General features: G+C 41.9%; 1 protein-coding gene across 1 annotated transcript; it reads left to right on the top strand.

The window, feature by feature from the left end:
• Positions 1-881: 881 nt before the first annotated feature.
• On the top strand, positions 882-14,924 carry LAPTM4A (lysosomal protein transmembrane 4 alpha). The gene is made up of 7 exons (XM_050316615.1): positions 882-1,059; positions 7,929-8,049; positions 10,669-10,745; positions 10,836-10,958; positions 12,083-12,178; positions 13,533-13,631; positions 14,143-14,924. Exons 1-7 carry the CDS (start codon positions 961-963, stop codon positions 14,215-14,217), a joined length of 690 nt encoding a protein of 229 aa, XP_050172572.1. The 5' UTR covers positions 882-960; the 3' UTR covers positions 14,218-14,924.
• Positions 14,925-16,258: the final 1,334 nt, after the last annotated feature.

The raw sequence follows: 16,258 nt of genomic DNA, 5'->3' as shown, positions 1-16,258 counted from the left end.
TCCACGTCAACTAAACCACGGCACTAAGCACCAGTCTTTCCTTAAACACCTCCAAGGGATGGTGACTCCACCACCTCCCTGGGCAGACCATTCCAGTATCTAATGACTCTTTCTGTGAGAAATTTGCTCCTGATGTCCAGCCTAAACCTCCCCTGGCATAGTCTGAGGCCGTGTCCCCTCATCCCATCTATCACTTGTTGCCTGGGAGAAGAGACCGACCCCTACCCGGCTGCATCCTCCTTTCAGAGAGTTGTACAGGTCCATAAGGTCACCCCCGAGCTTCCTGTTCCCCAGACTGAACACCCCCAGCTCAGCCGCTCCTCACAGGACTTACTCTCCAGACCCTTCCCCGGCTTCATTGCCCCTCTCTGGACACTCTCCAGCACCTCAACGTCTTTCTTGTAGTGAAGGGCCCCAAAACGGACACAGCACTCGAGGTGCCCCTCACTAGTGCAGAGAACAGAGAGAAGCCGCGCTGTCACTGGACAATGGTTTCACCCCTCTAGTTTTGCTGCCTGCACGGTGGCCAAGCCCCGGCTCCTCGGACCGGTCAGCCTACACCGGCGCAGCACGGGGGGAGCAGGACGAGGTGCTCCCCGTGCCCCGGGCGAACAGGACCAGCCGCGTTCCCGCCGGTTCTGTGGGACAGAAGCACCGCCCGAGGGACGGAGAGAGCGGCGGGCGGGACACAACATGGCAGACACGGCCCCGCCCCAGGTGCGCCCCCGCCGCCGCAGGTGAGCGCGGGGCGGTGTTCCTAAGGCCAGCGCGATTGGTCCGTGGCGCCGCCAATCATCCGTTGCCGCGGCAACGCGGACCCGCCTCGCGCCCCGCTCTCGGCTTCTGATAGGCCAGCGCTTGCGGTGACGCGCGCGCGGGGGTTTTACGGCCCCGGGCGTCGGGAATTGCCTGGAGAGGGCGGGTGGCGGGTCCGGCGGCTGGAGGAGTTCTGCAGCCGCCATGACGTTCAAGCGTAGCCGGGACCGCTTCTATAGCACCCGCTGCTGCGGCTGCTGCCATGTGCGCACCGGGACCATCATTCTCGGCACCTGGTACATGGTGAGTGCCCGGGGTGGGCGAGGGGGCGGCAGTGGGGGGGAGAGGAGGGGGCGGCAACGGGAGGGGGGCCGCGCGCAGCGCGCGTGCGCGCGGGTGGTCGGTGGTGGGGGGTCAGCGCGCGTGCGGCCGCCGTGAGGGGCCGTGGGGCTCCCGATCCCCCTCAGCCCGGGATCGTTCCCTTTCCCGAGGGGCCGCGGCTCCTGATCCCTCAGCCCGGGATCGTTCCTTCCCGAGGCCGCGGGCCCTGATCCCCCAGCCCGGGATCGTTCCCTCCCCAAGGGCCAGGGCTCCTGATCCCCTCAGCCCGGGATCGTTCCCTTCCCCGAGGGCCAGGGCTCTGATCCCTCAGCCCGGGATCGTTCCTTCCCGAGGGCCGCGGGCTCCGATCCCTCAGCCCGGGATCGTTCCCTTCCCCGAGGGGCCGCGGGGCTCCCGATCCCCCTCAGCCCGGGATCGTTCCCTTCCCCGAGGGGCCGCGGGGCTCCCGATCCCCCTCAGCCCGGGATCGTTCCCTTCCCCGAGGGGCCGCGGGGCTCCCGATCCCCCTCAGCCCGGGATCGTTCCCTTTCCCTAGGGGAAGCTGCACGAAGGGGTTTCCTGGGGTCATCGGCGGGGCTCGAGTCCCTCCTCCTTCCCTTACCAAGCCCGATTGTCCCTCGGCGGCCTCTCTTGTCGTGCTTGGAAAAGAAAAGTGAAGGGAAAGTTCAGAGCGTTATGATCTGGGTCTCGAGGGGTTGTGTTACTATTGTCGTTCTTGGGTTGGAGGGATTGAGACTCTTAAACAGCATTGAGCGTGCCCTTGGAAAGGGAGGAGAGCTAGGGGAGACTGGAATTTGGGCTGTGTTACAGGGGGATGAGCTGTGGTGTGTAAGCTCGGAGAGGAAGGTCACTGTCTCCAAAATGAGCGTTTCTTCTGCTTGTCGAAGAGCTTTCTGGCAGGGGAAGTTACCGATTATTCTGTGCTCTGGTGTCCTCAGCATAGGGGCTGAGGAGCAATGGAAACAAATTTGGCTCCCAAAACACCTCTTTGCTTTGTGCCTGGTGAGTGCTTTCTTTCTAAGAGAGAGTAGTGATGGTGAAGGTGAAAGAGAGAGTTCTGAACTAGGGTGAAATAGAAACGTGAAAACAGTACCTGAAAGTTAAAAGCCTGGAGCCCTAACTTCCCTTACAGGGAACTTGAGTTTCCCTTTATTGAAGTGATTTCTTCATCTTTCCTTCCTCTTACCCTCGTGGGCAGTAAAAATGAGAGGGTAGTTTACAAAAGTTGAATCATAAGTTTTCTGTAACCAAAGCCTGTATTTTGTTTTACACTTCCCCAGACTGTAAAAAAAAGAGAATGCTGAATTTAACGTGTTGATGTGAAAGAGCCATGCACAGAAACTGCTTTTACAGGCATGGGGATTTGAGTGTGGAGAGTTTATGGTTTATCTTCAGCGAGTATGGGGAGATCCTTTATTTTTATGCATTTCGGTCCTTTGATTGGCAAAGAAAATGTAAAGTCAAACAAAAAGTGGCTGGAGAGAGGACTGGAAGAAAAAGGAAGGTAGGGGGTTGGAAATGTAGCAAAACTCTAGGAAAAGGATATATCTTCCGTTTTCAGGAAGAAATTGGAGAAAAATGTCATGGTGCTGGTTAGGTTTTATTATTAATTAATATAAAATAGAAAAATAAATGTCCATTGTAATATTAAGAGTTGGACTTGTTTTGGAAACTTGCAAAACCTCCGGAAGTTTTACCCCGTGCTGATGGATGGAATTCAAGAATGTTCTTCTGGTACCTCAAGGAGAAGCACAAATCGTTAACAGTAGGGAGATAGTGATCCTTGTTACAGAACAGAAGCACCTCGCTGCCTTCCCGACTTCATTTCCTGTTCGCGGGAGTGCCTGTAAACCCAGGAACTTGCTGGGGGCGGAGGACAGGGATGTGTTTCCGTGGCCACAGACCTGGTAGTACTTCCAGCTGCTACCTCTCTTACTGTGCCTATGTTTCGCCTTGTTGCCAGGCTGCAGCGCCTCTTTGTTCTCTCTGAATGTGTGCTGGGACGGTGAAAAGTGCGCCGGGCGCCCATGAGGCTACTGCTCCAGGGACGGATCGGGCTTTGATCTGTCCTACGAGTCAGTCTGCTGGAGAAAAAAACAGAGTTGAGTTCAGGGTAGTGGGGGGCACACGAAGTGCTTCATAGCCGTGTTGTTCTATAAAAAAAGTTTATATAAAATGTATTAAACGGTTTGTTGAACTGTGCATGGAAAATTTTTATCCAGTTCTTCCCAGCTGTGACCTGGGAAAAGGTGAAAACTTTTCAGTCTGACAGCTGTTGTCTGTTTGAGCTGAAATAAGGTCTTGCAATGAAGTCTTACGTGGTCTTGCCTAATGCTTTAAATCAGAATTAAGTGATAATTTATACCCTTTTGAAGGCAAAGTACCGTTTGGACAGTGAAAATTAGACTTATCTGTCTGCTCCCAAACCTTAAAAAAAATTAAATGGTCCAGAGTATGTCAGGTTCTTTAGAAATGTAATTAATGCATCATTTAAATATAGCACGAACCTAGTCTTTCAGATTCTCATGAGAAGTATTTCTAAATCAATTTAATAATCTCTGCTTGTAAGTTACAGTAGGACAAGTAATAATAACTTTCTTTATAGGGTAGTGTTTCTTTGGTTTGTAGGTTTGGTGGTTTTTTTGTTTGTGGTTTTTTTTTTATTTTGTTGGGGTTTTTTTTGAAGGAGGTAGCTTTTTGCTCGGGGAGAATGTTTAGTTCCCGAATAGGTTTGTGTTGCTGAAAATCTTGCTCTTTACTGAAGAGACTGGCTTCCTGTGCAGTGCAGTCCTGAAGGAATTTGATACCAAACATAAAATGGAGTCTCATAACAATCTACTCCAGATGTTTTACTAAGATAAGGGTTTGTCTACTTAATACATGCGTGTTATCTTATGTAACCATTTCTTTAGGCATTTCTTATTCCTTGCTTATTTGCATACTCTTAAGTCTTGCATCTAATTAAGTTTTCTTCTTGCTAAAACAGTTGTATCACTGTTCTTGTTGAGTGCTTCTACAAGTCCAGAGAAAACAAGGACATTATCTTCTAAAATGTCTGCTGTTGATGCTGTGTGATCAGTGTCTTAAGCACGCCTCAGTCTGAGGGCTGCTGCTGTTTGTGATCAGTAAATAACGCTGCAGTTGCAAAGAGATGAGTTAAGGACATTTCCAGTGGAGTCATACATGAGTTCCAGGACTGATAGAGCTTGGTTTGCTCTGCAACACCCACTGCTGTTCTGCGAAAGAAACCTCCTGTTCCTCATTCCGTAATTGCAAACGTGTGGCTTTGAAGTTTGTTTCTTCCTGTAAACTTTCATATTAGGCACAGTGCTTCCCAGAAAACGGAATCACGAACACTGTACTGGCAAAAATGGGATCAGAGTTCAATAAACAGTCTAAAAGCAATAGCATTGTTTTGGAGGGAGGGGCTGGTGCGTTCTGGCAGCAAACTTCAGCGATGGAGGCAGTGATGCAACTGCTGCTGGTCAGCAGGAGGCTGAGGGGGGATAGCTGGAGTCGTTTGTTCACTAAACAAGACTTAGAGAAATAGGGAATATAACTGATCGCAATCTAATACTGACAGTGCTAGAGGCTCTGAAGTACCCTATTTAAAATAATTCTTTTTCAGTTTTTATTATTTCAATATAATTAACCAAAACAAATCAGAAACTCCATGTTGGTTTTTTTTTTCTTCGGGAGCATGTTTAGGGGAAAAATATTGGGAAAGTGAGAGGAAAATGAGGAAGTACAGTAGTGCAAAGCAATTTCCCTCTTTTACCTCATAAAAGGAAATAAGCAAATTTTAAGTAGGAGTTTTTGTTTTTGTCTAAGTCAGTCTGAGTGCTTTGGGAAACCTAGACTTTCATGTTCAGGCCTCCTGAGAGATGAAGCACTTACATGATAAGGCATTAAGTGTACCCTATGGAGGTGAAACTAGCTAATTAAAAAGTTAATGCTCTTTAATAATCCCATTGTCTTTTGAATTCTAATCATATGGGGAGCTAATATTTCTGTTGCCATTGTGTAGTAAATGCTGACTTTCTACATGATTGTCAGCTTTTTGATTTTTAAATTTTGATACAGGCTACACCAAACTGTGTTAAACTCTGCCATCACAAATATGAAAAGTAAAATACTACAAAACTACATTAAAGGGTCTTTCATCTTAATTGAACCACCTTTTGAATAAGAGTTTGAACATGCATTTTGCAAATTTTTTTTATTATTTTGATTTCCTGGCAAAAAGGATGAGGATGGGGCCTGCTGGGATTTGAGGTGTTACCTCAGAACTGCACTATTACTGAGTGCTGTCTTGTCAGGGTTGGTGGGATTTTTTGAGGCAGAGGTGCTGGTGGTTTTAATCCTCATCTTAAACTGATGCATACACAAGTTGTATCTTCTTCTGACTTCTTCTCCATGTAGACATTTGTGAACATACATTTGATTTGCAGTGGGTATATACTTTCAAGCTGTAGTGATGCTTTGCAGTCCAGACCTTGTTCTTGCTGCTTGTTATGTTGATTGTTAAGTTGAAACAAGCCTTGTGGTCTTGCTGTTATCAAGCTTCTATGAAAGGATGGAAGTAGTTAAAATACAGGCTCTGGCTCTGTAGCTGTTAATTGAAATCCATATGTTGAATGTCAGGAGTTGCTCAGTGCTTTGACAGATTCCTAAACAGCAACAATGGAGTAGTGGAAACCCTGGGGTGTTAATTGGCAGAGGTTTGAGTTGTTTGTTTTTAAGTTACTATTTTTATTCTGTCTCATTGATTTTAATAGATTGTATTTTGAATGACTATTTTCTGGTTTCCTTTTGCATCGTTTCAGGTTGAAAAAATTAGTCTTTAATACTTTGAACTGTGCTCAGGAACTAGTGAAATTACTAGAACTTCTGTATGCTAAATTTGGACTGTGGGTAGGTTGAAAAAAAAAAAAAAAGTGACAGATGTGGAATTACAGTCTCAAAATTCCAAGGCATTTAAGTTCTTCAGTACTTCTGTAGTAACTCAAGTACTGCTTGCTCTTTTTCTTGAGACACATAGCATGTTGTATAGCCAGATAACATCATGGCAGTTAAACTCATATTGTGTGTAAACAATAAATAATTTAACTATAATTGAACGTGTCCTTTTGTGCTTTGTGAAGTAGAGATTGACATTTCAACTGCCTCTTAAACAAGTTAGAGCAGGAAGGTATTTTCCAACATACAGTTTGATACCCTCAGTGCACTTACAGAGACAGGAGGAAATGGAAGGGTTGAAAATACACTGAGAGCAGAAAGCGAAAATACAGAAGGACGAAGCAGGTGAGAGATTATCGTGTTCTGTACATGTGACCAGTGGTGAAGCAAAATAAAATGTGTAGACAAGTGGCAGATGAGCAGCTTAATACTTTACCCTGTAGTGTCCTGCGAGGGGGAAAATATGCTTTTTTCAAGGCTAAAGATAGTGGTGGTTGAACCTATTTCTTCACTGCCAACTGTACTAGGTACTGTATTTTATGTTCCAAGGCATAAAATGGCATATACAAGTGACTCAAAGTATCTGGAAATTCTAATAAGTTTGTATAATGTATGATGAGATGATTGCATTTCTACAAAGAGACTAGGTTTGATTTCATGAAAGGGTTTTTTTTTAGCAGAAAGTGCAAGCAAGCTTATCACTGTGATATCTCTAAACCTCGGGGGAAAAAAAACCCCAACAATAAAACCATTAGGGGTAAAAAAGTTATAGGAACCATGAGTCTCAAAAGCTAAAACTTCTTTTAAATGTTTAAAAGCTTTTTTCCATACTGAAAACTTCAATAATTGTACATAGACTTGCCACTATTACTATTATTGACTCCTGGAACCAGGCCAGTAAAAGAAGAAATACCTGGCAGATATTCTTAAGCTGTGAGAAACAGTAAACGAGTTTGGTTTTTTTCTTTTGAGGCTAATTGTAAAAGATCCTGCTGGTGGTGGTGACTGTACTGAATACTGATTGGAAAATGTCTGCAGCTCGAAAATACCATCATGGCTTTTTTTGTTACGCAACCTTTGGCATGTCCCTCCAGATATTAGTAACAGAAACTATGCCCCTGTAAGTCTTGAATAGGTTATAAATGCTCTGATGGCAATTTTACAGAGGCTTAAGCTACTTTTGATTCTTTGAGCTCTTACTGAAGACATTTCTGGTATGTACCAAAATTGGGTAGCAGAATAGTCTTCAGTGGCAGTGTGAGGGAGGAGGACTGGTGAGCACACAGCCTGTGCTGAAAACTTACACATTTTGGAGTTCAATCTTTGTGTGAGGGATTTCTTACTTCCCCTGTGTTTGTGTAGCCTTTCTGATAAGGACTGATGAGGTTTTAATAAATACTCTAGGAAGAGGAGGGAGATGGTTCTCCCCAGTTCATATGAAAACTGTAACATGGCAGAAACTTAATACTTTATTTGTTGGTTAAATTAACTTGATTTTTTACAGAAAGTGGAAACTTTCCAAATGTTTCTTGTTGTCTGTTGTACCTTTACCTTCCTGGTCTCTTTTAATTGTTATTATAATAATATTATGTCATTTGAATCCCTATGACCATTTTCCATCCCCTTAATTTGCAAAGTTATTCTGGTGTGATAATCTAGCAAGTGTCTGGTGCCCTTCTGGTGGTTTTGGTAGAGATTTAACTAAATCAGCCTGAAATTTAATTGTAAGTTGGGCTCTCTTTTTTTTCTTCCACGTGTAGGCAAAGCAAAGAATGTATTTCTAACTGAAATAAAGGATTATTAGTGTGTCATTAAGATGATCCTAGTTGTTGCAATGCAAATAACCTTGAGGTACCTGTGATCTCTCTCAGGTGGTGAACTTGCTGATGGGCATCTTGTTGACAGTAGAAGTGACTCATCCAAATATAGTGCCAACAGTTGATATCCAGTATGAAGTCATTGGAAATTATTATGCTTCCGAGAGAATGGCTGGTAGGTCCATAACTCAACTGTCTGATTAGAAAATAAAGCAGTGTTGTGGTGGATCTGCCTTACACTACTGTGTAATATATGCATAGAGCTTTTAAATGTGATCATCTTGTTTTCTGAACTTCTTCTGAATTATTCTGGAATTGAGTTCTTCTACAAGAATAAAAAAAACTTCATGGATGTAATAGAAGGGTTAACTTTGTTCATAAAATCTTATGTGTATGAGGGAATAAGGAACTTTTGTTATAATTCAACAAGATAAGTTTCATGGACATCCTGTTAATCAAGCAACTGTCAGTAAAAATAATTGCAGTCATCTTGCTAAACAAACAAGTATCAGTAAAATTTACAACTGATAAGAACTGCACCTTTCATCTCTGACAAATGCCAGATGACCACTTAACAATGAGCCATGAACTCAAGCCTCAAAGCAATCACATTCAAAACCTGGGACTTGAAAATGTATAAAAAGGGGACATTTACTACTTGGTGGTGTGTGCCTCGGCGGGGCACTTGCCCTCCAGGCCACCCCGCGCTGTTTTGCTTTATTATGGCTTGCTTAATAAATTTATCAATGTTTAATTGGAATTGAGTTGTTTAAATTCTTATACTAACTTATAACAATGGAATATTATTTTTACTTCATATTATGCCTAAGCATCTCAGATGATAAGATTTCTGAAGATTTCGTGGCCATCTAATGCTTTGAATCTTAAAGTAGGTGTGGAACATATATAACTCGCTTTCTTCATGAACATTTACTATCTGCTGTCTCAGTAAAACAGCAGAAAACAGTTTTGAAGACTTTCTTTGAGAATTTTTCTTGATCTTCATAGATTTAAGGAAAGAGCTTAGAGCTATTCTGTATGACTTTACTAAGAGGAAAAGCATGCCATCTTTCTAAGAAAAGCAGAAGAATTGGGACACCAAGTATTTGAGTAAAACCAAAGTATTTCTTTAAGTTTGACCTGCAGAAGAAATGAATGAGAAAACATCATGAGAAGAATTAAACCTTTTCACTCAGTTACTGATTGAGTGTATGGTGTGTACAAGAGTAATTTGTGTCAAGCTTTTTGTCTGTAATGACCAAGCTTTTTAACTACCATATCTGTAAACTTGTGCTTATGCTTTGTTTCTCTTGTTTTAAAATGTGCAGAAATATGTTTAGTATTGCACTTCTAACATGCCCTGTCTTAGTCTGTTGTATTATATGGAAAAAAAAACTTAAGGAGAGTTGGATCCAGTGCAGCAAATAGTGCAGCACAAATGTGGGTTTTGAGCATTTTGTGTTAATTCTTCATGACCTGAGTTGAGGATCTGTCAGTTCTGACCTGTGACTGTAACTCACATTTATTAGCAATGAAATGAGAGTGGGAGGAAGGACCAAATGCCTCATAAAGCCAAGATATTAAGTAAAATTACAGCAGATGGCTGTAAAATGTCCTGTGTTCTGTAACGAATGTTGGTGTTGGTAGCTTTAAGCTTATATGAATGAAAGATGCTTCTGAAGCTGATGGTTCTTTCTTCAACTCTTTAGTGTAAAATGTCTGTAACATGCTTTTGACTTAAAGAATCTTATTTCCCATGTTGTAATTTGGGCTAGAGGATTTTGTGTGTATGAAGAAACATTACAGGTTTTGTTGTGCATGTGAATACTGAGAGTAATGAATTCTCAGAAGAAAACCACATGTGTTGGTGACTGCTGAGACTTAGGTCTGATCAACACAGTGCATTTCAGACATGGGGGGGCTCTTTCTTCATGCCATCTATGTGTGTAGATATTCTCTTGTACTGAATAAGATACGTAAGTCCTTCTATAGTGAGTCTTTTCAAATGAATTTCAGACTAGAAAGTATTCTCAGATCATCTCTTTTTCAAGCATGGGAACCACAAAAGTTTGGCTTCAGTATTGCTGAAAAACATTTATTTACCACATCTGTAGACTCTCAAGCTGGTTTCTTTCTCTGTGTTTAAAAAAGGAGAAAAGTATAATGTAACTCATGGAAAGCAGCTGTGCTTCTGTCATCAGTAACTGGAATGCACAAGGAGAATCTTTATCATGCAGTTTCCATGAGCGTCCTGGATTTTGCTACAAATTGGCTTCTGTTCAACTGCCTTTTCTTGTAAATAATGGGATACCTTCCACACAGTGATTTCCTGTTTTCCTTAGTGTTACTGAAGGAGCAGTGCTGCTCCCACTGCCAATGACCGAATTACATAACCAAACCATTTTCAAGTATAAAGGTTGATAGTGTGTTAGCTTCACTTAAGATTCTTTCCAGTTGTAAAGTTATTTACTCACATACTTTTAGCACTGACACATATTGCAAATCAGCATTATTATAGTGCATTACTATCAAACTGTGTCAGGCTTCTAATTGGTGTGTCTGAGTCAGGCTTTTGATTAAGGCAGAGGGATTTTTCCAAATACTTGTTGGTTTTATTGAACCAGTTCCTTTTCTGTTAGGTGAGATCTGAGCTACTGTATTCTGCTGCTGCCTGTTTGCACAGATGAACCGGTTGAGAACAGATCTTAGTAACAAAAAGAGCTTGGGTACCTGTCAGCTGCAGTGAGACAACTCCAGGAAATGACTGATGTTTATTGTTTTTCTTTTAATGCAGAAAATGCCTGTGTTTTGTTTGCCATCTCCCTCCTCATGTTCACAATCAGTGCAATGATGGTGTATGGTGCCATTGCTGTAAGTATATTTATAGTCTATGGTTTTAAACTTGCTACTTGAATTTTTAACTAAATAACTTACAGGTTGCTGCTTTTTTCTGCTGCTTAGCATCGTGTAGGCTGGCTGATCCCATTTTTCTGTTACCAACTCTTTGACTTCGTGCTCAGTTGTCTGGTTGCCATCAGCTCTCTAACCTACTTGCCCAGAATCAAGGATTACCTGGATCAGTTGGTAAGTGTTCAGCTCAAGCTGATATTTTACATTTGAAACTCAAGTTTGGGTTAATTGGATCAGTGACTGAGCTACAGTTCCCTTCCTGTGTATAAGAAAGAGGAACTCAGCCTGCAACAGCCATAGGTGGTTATGAGAACAGCAGCTTATCAGAAGTGGAAGGGCCAAAGGTATTGCTGAGGAAAGCTGGGAGAATAAAGAAAGAATTGTGATGGGAATTGTTGGTGTAAACCGTGTTGGCTACAACTGGACTTGTAATCATTTAAGCAGTGGGGCTCTATGGCAAATTTACTGCACGTTAAAACATATTGGCCCTTATTTGGTAAGGAAGGGGAAGAAAAGCGTAGGAAAGGTCCTACAGCATTATTGGATGGAATCTGAGATTGAGGTTTTCTTTTTGCATTCTATGTGGCTCTTATTTTGCAACAATACTTTCTAAGAAAACTGAATGGAGTTCTCATTAACACTGCCTGTGATTTAACTGCAAGAAGACTCACTGGATAAAATGCACTGTTGGTTAACAGGGAGCACAAATTCTTTCTGGCTGGTGCTCAGATCTGATCAAGCAGATGTTTAAAAAAGTAATTTTTAAAACAAAGTTGGATTGGTATTGCAGAGAGGCTTTGTTACTGTAGTCAGGGAGAGTGAAGTCTGAAGTTTGAAGCAGCTCTGTTTTGGCTCTTCTGAAGTTTGGGGCCAACTTTTTACCTCTTTGCTGTGAACACACGTATGTTACAGGTTAGACTGACATGAGGTAATTAATAGTAAGTCATTAAAGAGTTGTAGAGGACTGTAAGTACAAATTCTGTGCTGGAGCTGTGTAAAAGTAAATTGTATGGATATCTTTATTAGCGTGAGACTGATAATGTGACTGTGGGCATGGACAGTGCTGTCTGTATTGACCTGTTCTTGCAGGATAGAAGCAGGATAAATGCTGTGCTTTGTGGCAGCATAGAGAAGAAACTAGTGAGAAACAACTTTTTGTTTCTAGGGGAGTAGTTTACACAAGAATTTGTTTCATTTGGTGTGAAGTTTTTCTGTTATATTTGACTGTGCATTGTTCATTCTTCTCCTTTTTTCTCTCTTCCCCCTTTCTTTTTTTTTTTTTTTTTTTTTTTGACTAGCCGGATTTCCCTTACAAAGATGACCTTCTGTCCTTGGACTCCAGCTGTCTCTTGTTTATTGTTCTGGTGTTCTTTGCCTTATTTATCATTTTAAAGGTAAGGTAAAATTTAAGCATATGTCTGTTTCAAGAGTTACTAAATATTAAGATGCTGTCAATCTGCATTAATTCTCAGTGCTGAATTCAGAACCCATCTGGCTTCTTAATGCTGAGATAAGAGCTTCTTTAAGCAGAATTGTTAGGATGTTCAGTTATGGTATGATTTTAATATTTTGTGTACTGGTGTCTTCAGTTAACTCATGTGTGTGCAGTGGGGCATGTTTATGCAGCTGTGCCCTTCCTTAGGAGGAAGTAGGAATGCAAAAAGACTTCAAATACCATATTTTTGCCTATGTGAAGATAATTTTAATATTTGTAATTAAACTTGTGGTGAAACAATATTGAGGTACAGCATACAATTTTCTAAACAAAACTTTTAAAATCCCTCACTGTGCCTAACAAACCAGGATGCATGTTTTGGAAGGAAGATGATAGAATGAGGAAATGCATAGTTAATTCAGAGCTGCATCTCCTTTCCTACTGAAGGGTGATATTACCAGTTGTTTTCTTTTTGAGAATCTGTACAGAGAGGCATTAATTTGAATTACAAAACCTCTTGTGCAGACAAATCATATTAGAGAAACAAACTGATAATCTACATTTGCCCTGATAATACTCTTTTATTGCATTCAGATTGCATTTAAGAAAAAATGAAGTAATGAAAAATAATACTTTCTCCAGTAGGAACGTCTGACTGGGGAGGGTGAAAGCCTAATACAGTAGATAACATTTTTTTATAGATTGGGAAATTTGATACTTTTTGTATGACCAAGTGCTAACTTGCCAGATTGGGAAACATTAATGTTACACAAATTAATATCAAACCCCTAATCCTCATCAGATCATGGTAGTGTGTCTTTCTACAGCAGTCAGTGTTGACTCAAAGTCCAGCCAGCTTTGCTCTGCCATCACTTTGCTGCCAGCCTGGTTGTGTGTTTGAGTTCTCTCCTTCACAGTGGCAGTTAGCTGGACAAATAGTGCTACCTGGGATGAGTGGCATTGCACTGTTGGCCTCTCCTCCTCCTCCTCCTGGCAGGTTTGGACTGAGATCCACAGAAGCATGAGCCATTTGGGGATTAATTTGATTAGCACTGCTGAGGCTGACAGATTAGTTGAATGGATCTGTGAATTCTTTTGCTAAAACCTGTGTAGTTCATCCTCTGAGTCACCGTGACAGCAAAGCTAAATGGGGAGCAATAGGTATGTGGCCAGATCTGTGAAACAGCAACCATTCCTCAGATATGTATTGCCTAAGTTGATTTATGCTCCTTTTTGTCATAGGAATTTAATCAAACATCTGACACAGCCAATGCATGTGAGGTCTTTAAAAAGAGAAATCTCTCTTCTTTCAGGCATATCTAATTAACTGTGTATGGAACTGCTATAAATACATCAGCAACAGAAATTTGCCAGAGATTGCTGTGTACCCTGCTTTTGAAGCTCCTCCACAGGTAAAACCTCTATTTGAGATAAAAGGAACCAGCATCATTTAATTAAGTAGAAAATCACCATATCCATGTACGTTTCCAAGCCTTGTGCACCTTTCTAAAGAAAGACTGGAAAGATTAAAAATGCTAAAGCAGCTAATTTTGTGGTGGGTAATTTCTCAGTTACATTCTTATGGTGCCTAAAATAGGAGGGTTAATAGAGAGAAGTCCTAGAATGTTTTTCTTGTAGTAGAGCGAAGCTTTGATTGCACCAGTCCAGACCTTTGTTGCTGCTTTGCAAAGCCGGGAGGCAGTGGGGTGGAATGAATGACACAGGGTTAGGCTCAGCAGAGCAATAAACTGCTTCTGCACCTTCTTTCACTTCCTCATTCGCTTACTAGAAACAGCAGTAAGTTCTTAAACTTCTGCCTGCAACAGAGGATTCAGTTGCTGATGGGGCATGTATGTTTTTGTTCTGTTTTTTTCTTTTTTTCAAACTTTCTGCACTAATCACTTCAAAATGTCTTCTCCTTAGTATGTTCTACCAACCTATGAAATGGCAGTGAAGATGCCCGAGAAGGAACCTCCACCTCCCTACATACCTGCCTGAAGCAATTTTTATGTTAATTAACATCTGTACCAGCTTCCTGGGGGTTTTGTCTTTTAATCTTGCAAAACTGCTTAAGTAATAGAAATATTCAGGGCTTTTAGGAGCAAACTGTTCTGTTTTAAAATATGTTTGATATAAACTTACTAAGCAAAACACATCTGAGAGTGATTTTGTTTGCTTTAATTTTTGTTCTCCTTAATGCTCTTAAACATTTTATTGCCTTAGGGCCTTACACTGCAAGAACTTATGCATATGACTAACTTGTGGCTTTTAATAATACCAACTGAGCCACTCTGATTGAAGTTAGCTACAATTATAAGTGTCTGCAGGATTGTGCCCTTAATTTATATTAATTTTTTGTAAAGTAGTTCATAAAGACAATCTGATCGTACAGCAAAATGACAGTTTGCCTTTATCCATTTTTTGGAAGGGGAGGGGTTTGAATGTGGTATATACGTGACTTTTTTTACTTTGCACTTTTCTCATATGTTATCTTACCTTTTATTGTGGTTTTTTTTTGGTTATCCTATGTCTTGAAACATAGTATTTTTGAGGAAGACGTGAGATGGCACAGGAGTACTATTACAACGTGCTGTGAATGCAAGAAAAATAAATAGAAATGTGGAAGATGGTTGCATGCTTCTAATCTTCTATGTATTTTCCTCTTTGTGATAAATGATACTTAAATAAATCTTTTACAAAATGTTTACCATAGCCTTGGTTGATCTGTTTGGTGGTGGCTTTTTGTTTAAGTGCTTCAGTATCCTGCAGGTAGTCCCACATATTTAGTTATGAGTTTAGTGGTTGATCTGTTCTTCAGCAGAAGTCCTCATACGGGTGGAGAACATGGATTCCCTCCAACATGTGATCCTGTACTAAAGCCTTTGCAGTTCAAGTACTCTCTTCCACTTCTCTGATTGGTACATACACATGAGCTAGGAAAAGGGAATTGTACTGGAGGCTTTTCACCCTCAGGGAAATCTGATGTCTGAAGAGCTCAGGTGGTAAGAGCAGGACAGACACCCAATAGCACTATATATATAGGAAAATATCCAGCATTGTTGGAGATACACCATAACTTCAGAAATGTCCTAAAAAAAGAATTAAACCCAAACAATCTACAAACAACTTTTCTACTCTTCCTCTTTTGTAACAAGAGGTATAAGGAGGTAAAAGATAATTTAGTGATTTTATTTCTGAATCAAAAAATGGCTTTCTACTTTGGATTAAATTCTGGAAAAAAGGATTCAAATTGCTACAGGTTGCTGGTTATTCTTTTTTCAGTATGTACCTCTGTACATGTTTAAAATTGCTCTGTCATGGCTGTGCCTTTGGCAATAGTTTCTGTAGTTTTCCCTCAGGTGCCCCCTGTGAGAGCAACTTGAACTGCAGTGGTGTGAGACCACCTTGTGCCATTGTTGTGGCAGTGCTCTGCCCTCCCAGTTATCCTGAGGGAATACCTGGAGCGCACCCACGGCTGAGGGCAGCTGTGCTTGGTTTCCCAGGTTATGAGGAACTGCACTGGATCTGGACTCCCAGAGAGATTCTGAACCCAGGGGATCTTTAGATGCTGACAGACTGCTTAAATGGGACTTTGGAAGGGGGGAGTCAAGCTGAAAGACCATATGAAACCAAAGTGGCCTGGAAAACAGCTGAAACTGTTGTGTGCTACACAAATACTGATCCCAGAACATGCTCTGCTCTGGATCCATCTGCCCTGAGGGAGTGAGTGTGTCTGTCTGACCATGAGTGGGCACCAGAGGAACTTGCACTTCTCTGTGGATAGAGAGCTCCTGCCCAGGGGTGGATGTTGAGACTTCCCAAGTGGGTGGCTGATCATGTGGGTGAGCAGTGTTTGGCAGCAGCAGGCACTGCCTGAAATTCGTCTGGTGTGTGTGACTGTGCATGTGCTGTTGCTCAAAAAGCTGCAGCCCCCTGGGGGAGAGGAGAGCCATTGTACTCCCCTGGAGCCCTGTCCTGTGGTCTTCCCCTGCATGAAGGGTGGTGGTCCCCCTTCCCTGATGTCGTTTGCAGCCTTTAT

This window comes from Myiozetetes cayanensis, unplaced genomic scaffold (assembly GCF_022539395.1).
Source record: "Myiozetetes cayanensis isolate MyiCay16 unplaced genomic scaffold, myiCay2020 scf2-11, whole genome shotgun sequence".
Lineage (NCBI taxonomy): Eukaryota > Metazoa > Chordata > Aves > Passeriformes > Tyrannidae > Myiozetetes > Myiozetetes cayanensis.
This window is presented reverse-complemented; position numbering and strand designations above follow the sequence as displayed.

Excerpts from the sequence above, each read along its gene's own strand:
- LAPTM4A (XM_050316615.1), top strand. The coding sequence starts at position 961 with ATGACGTTCAAGCGTAGCCGGGACCGCTTCTATAGCACCCGCTGCTGC. Across the intron at positions 1,060-7,928 it reads TTCTCGGCACCTGGTACATG|GTGGTGAACTTGCTGATGGG; the intron begins GTGAGTGCCCGG and ends GATCTCTCTCAG. Across the intron at positions 10,959-12,082 it reads AGGATTACCTGGATCAGTTG|CCGGATTTCCCTTACAAAGA; the intron begins GTAAGTGTTCAG and ends TTTTTTGACTAG.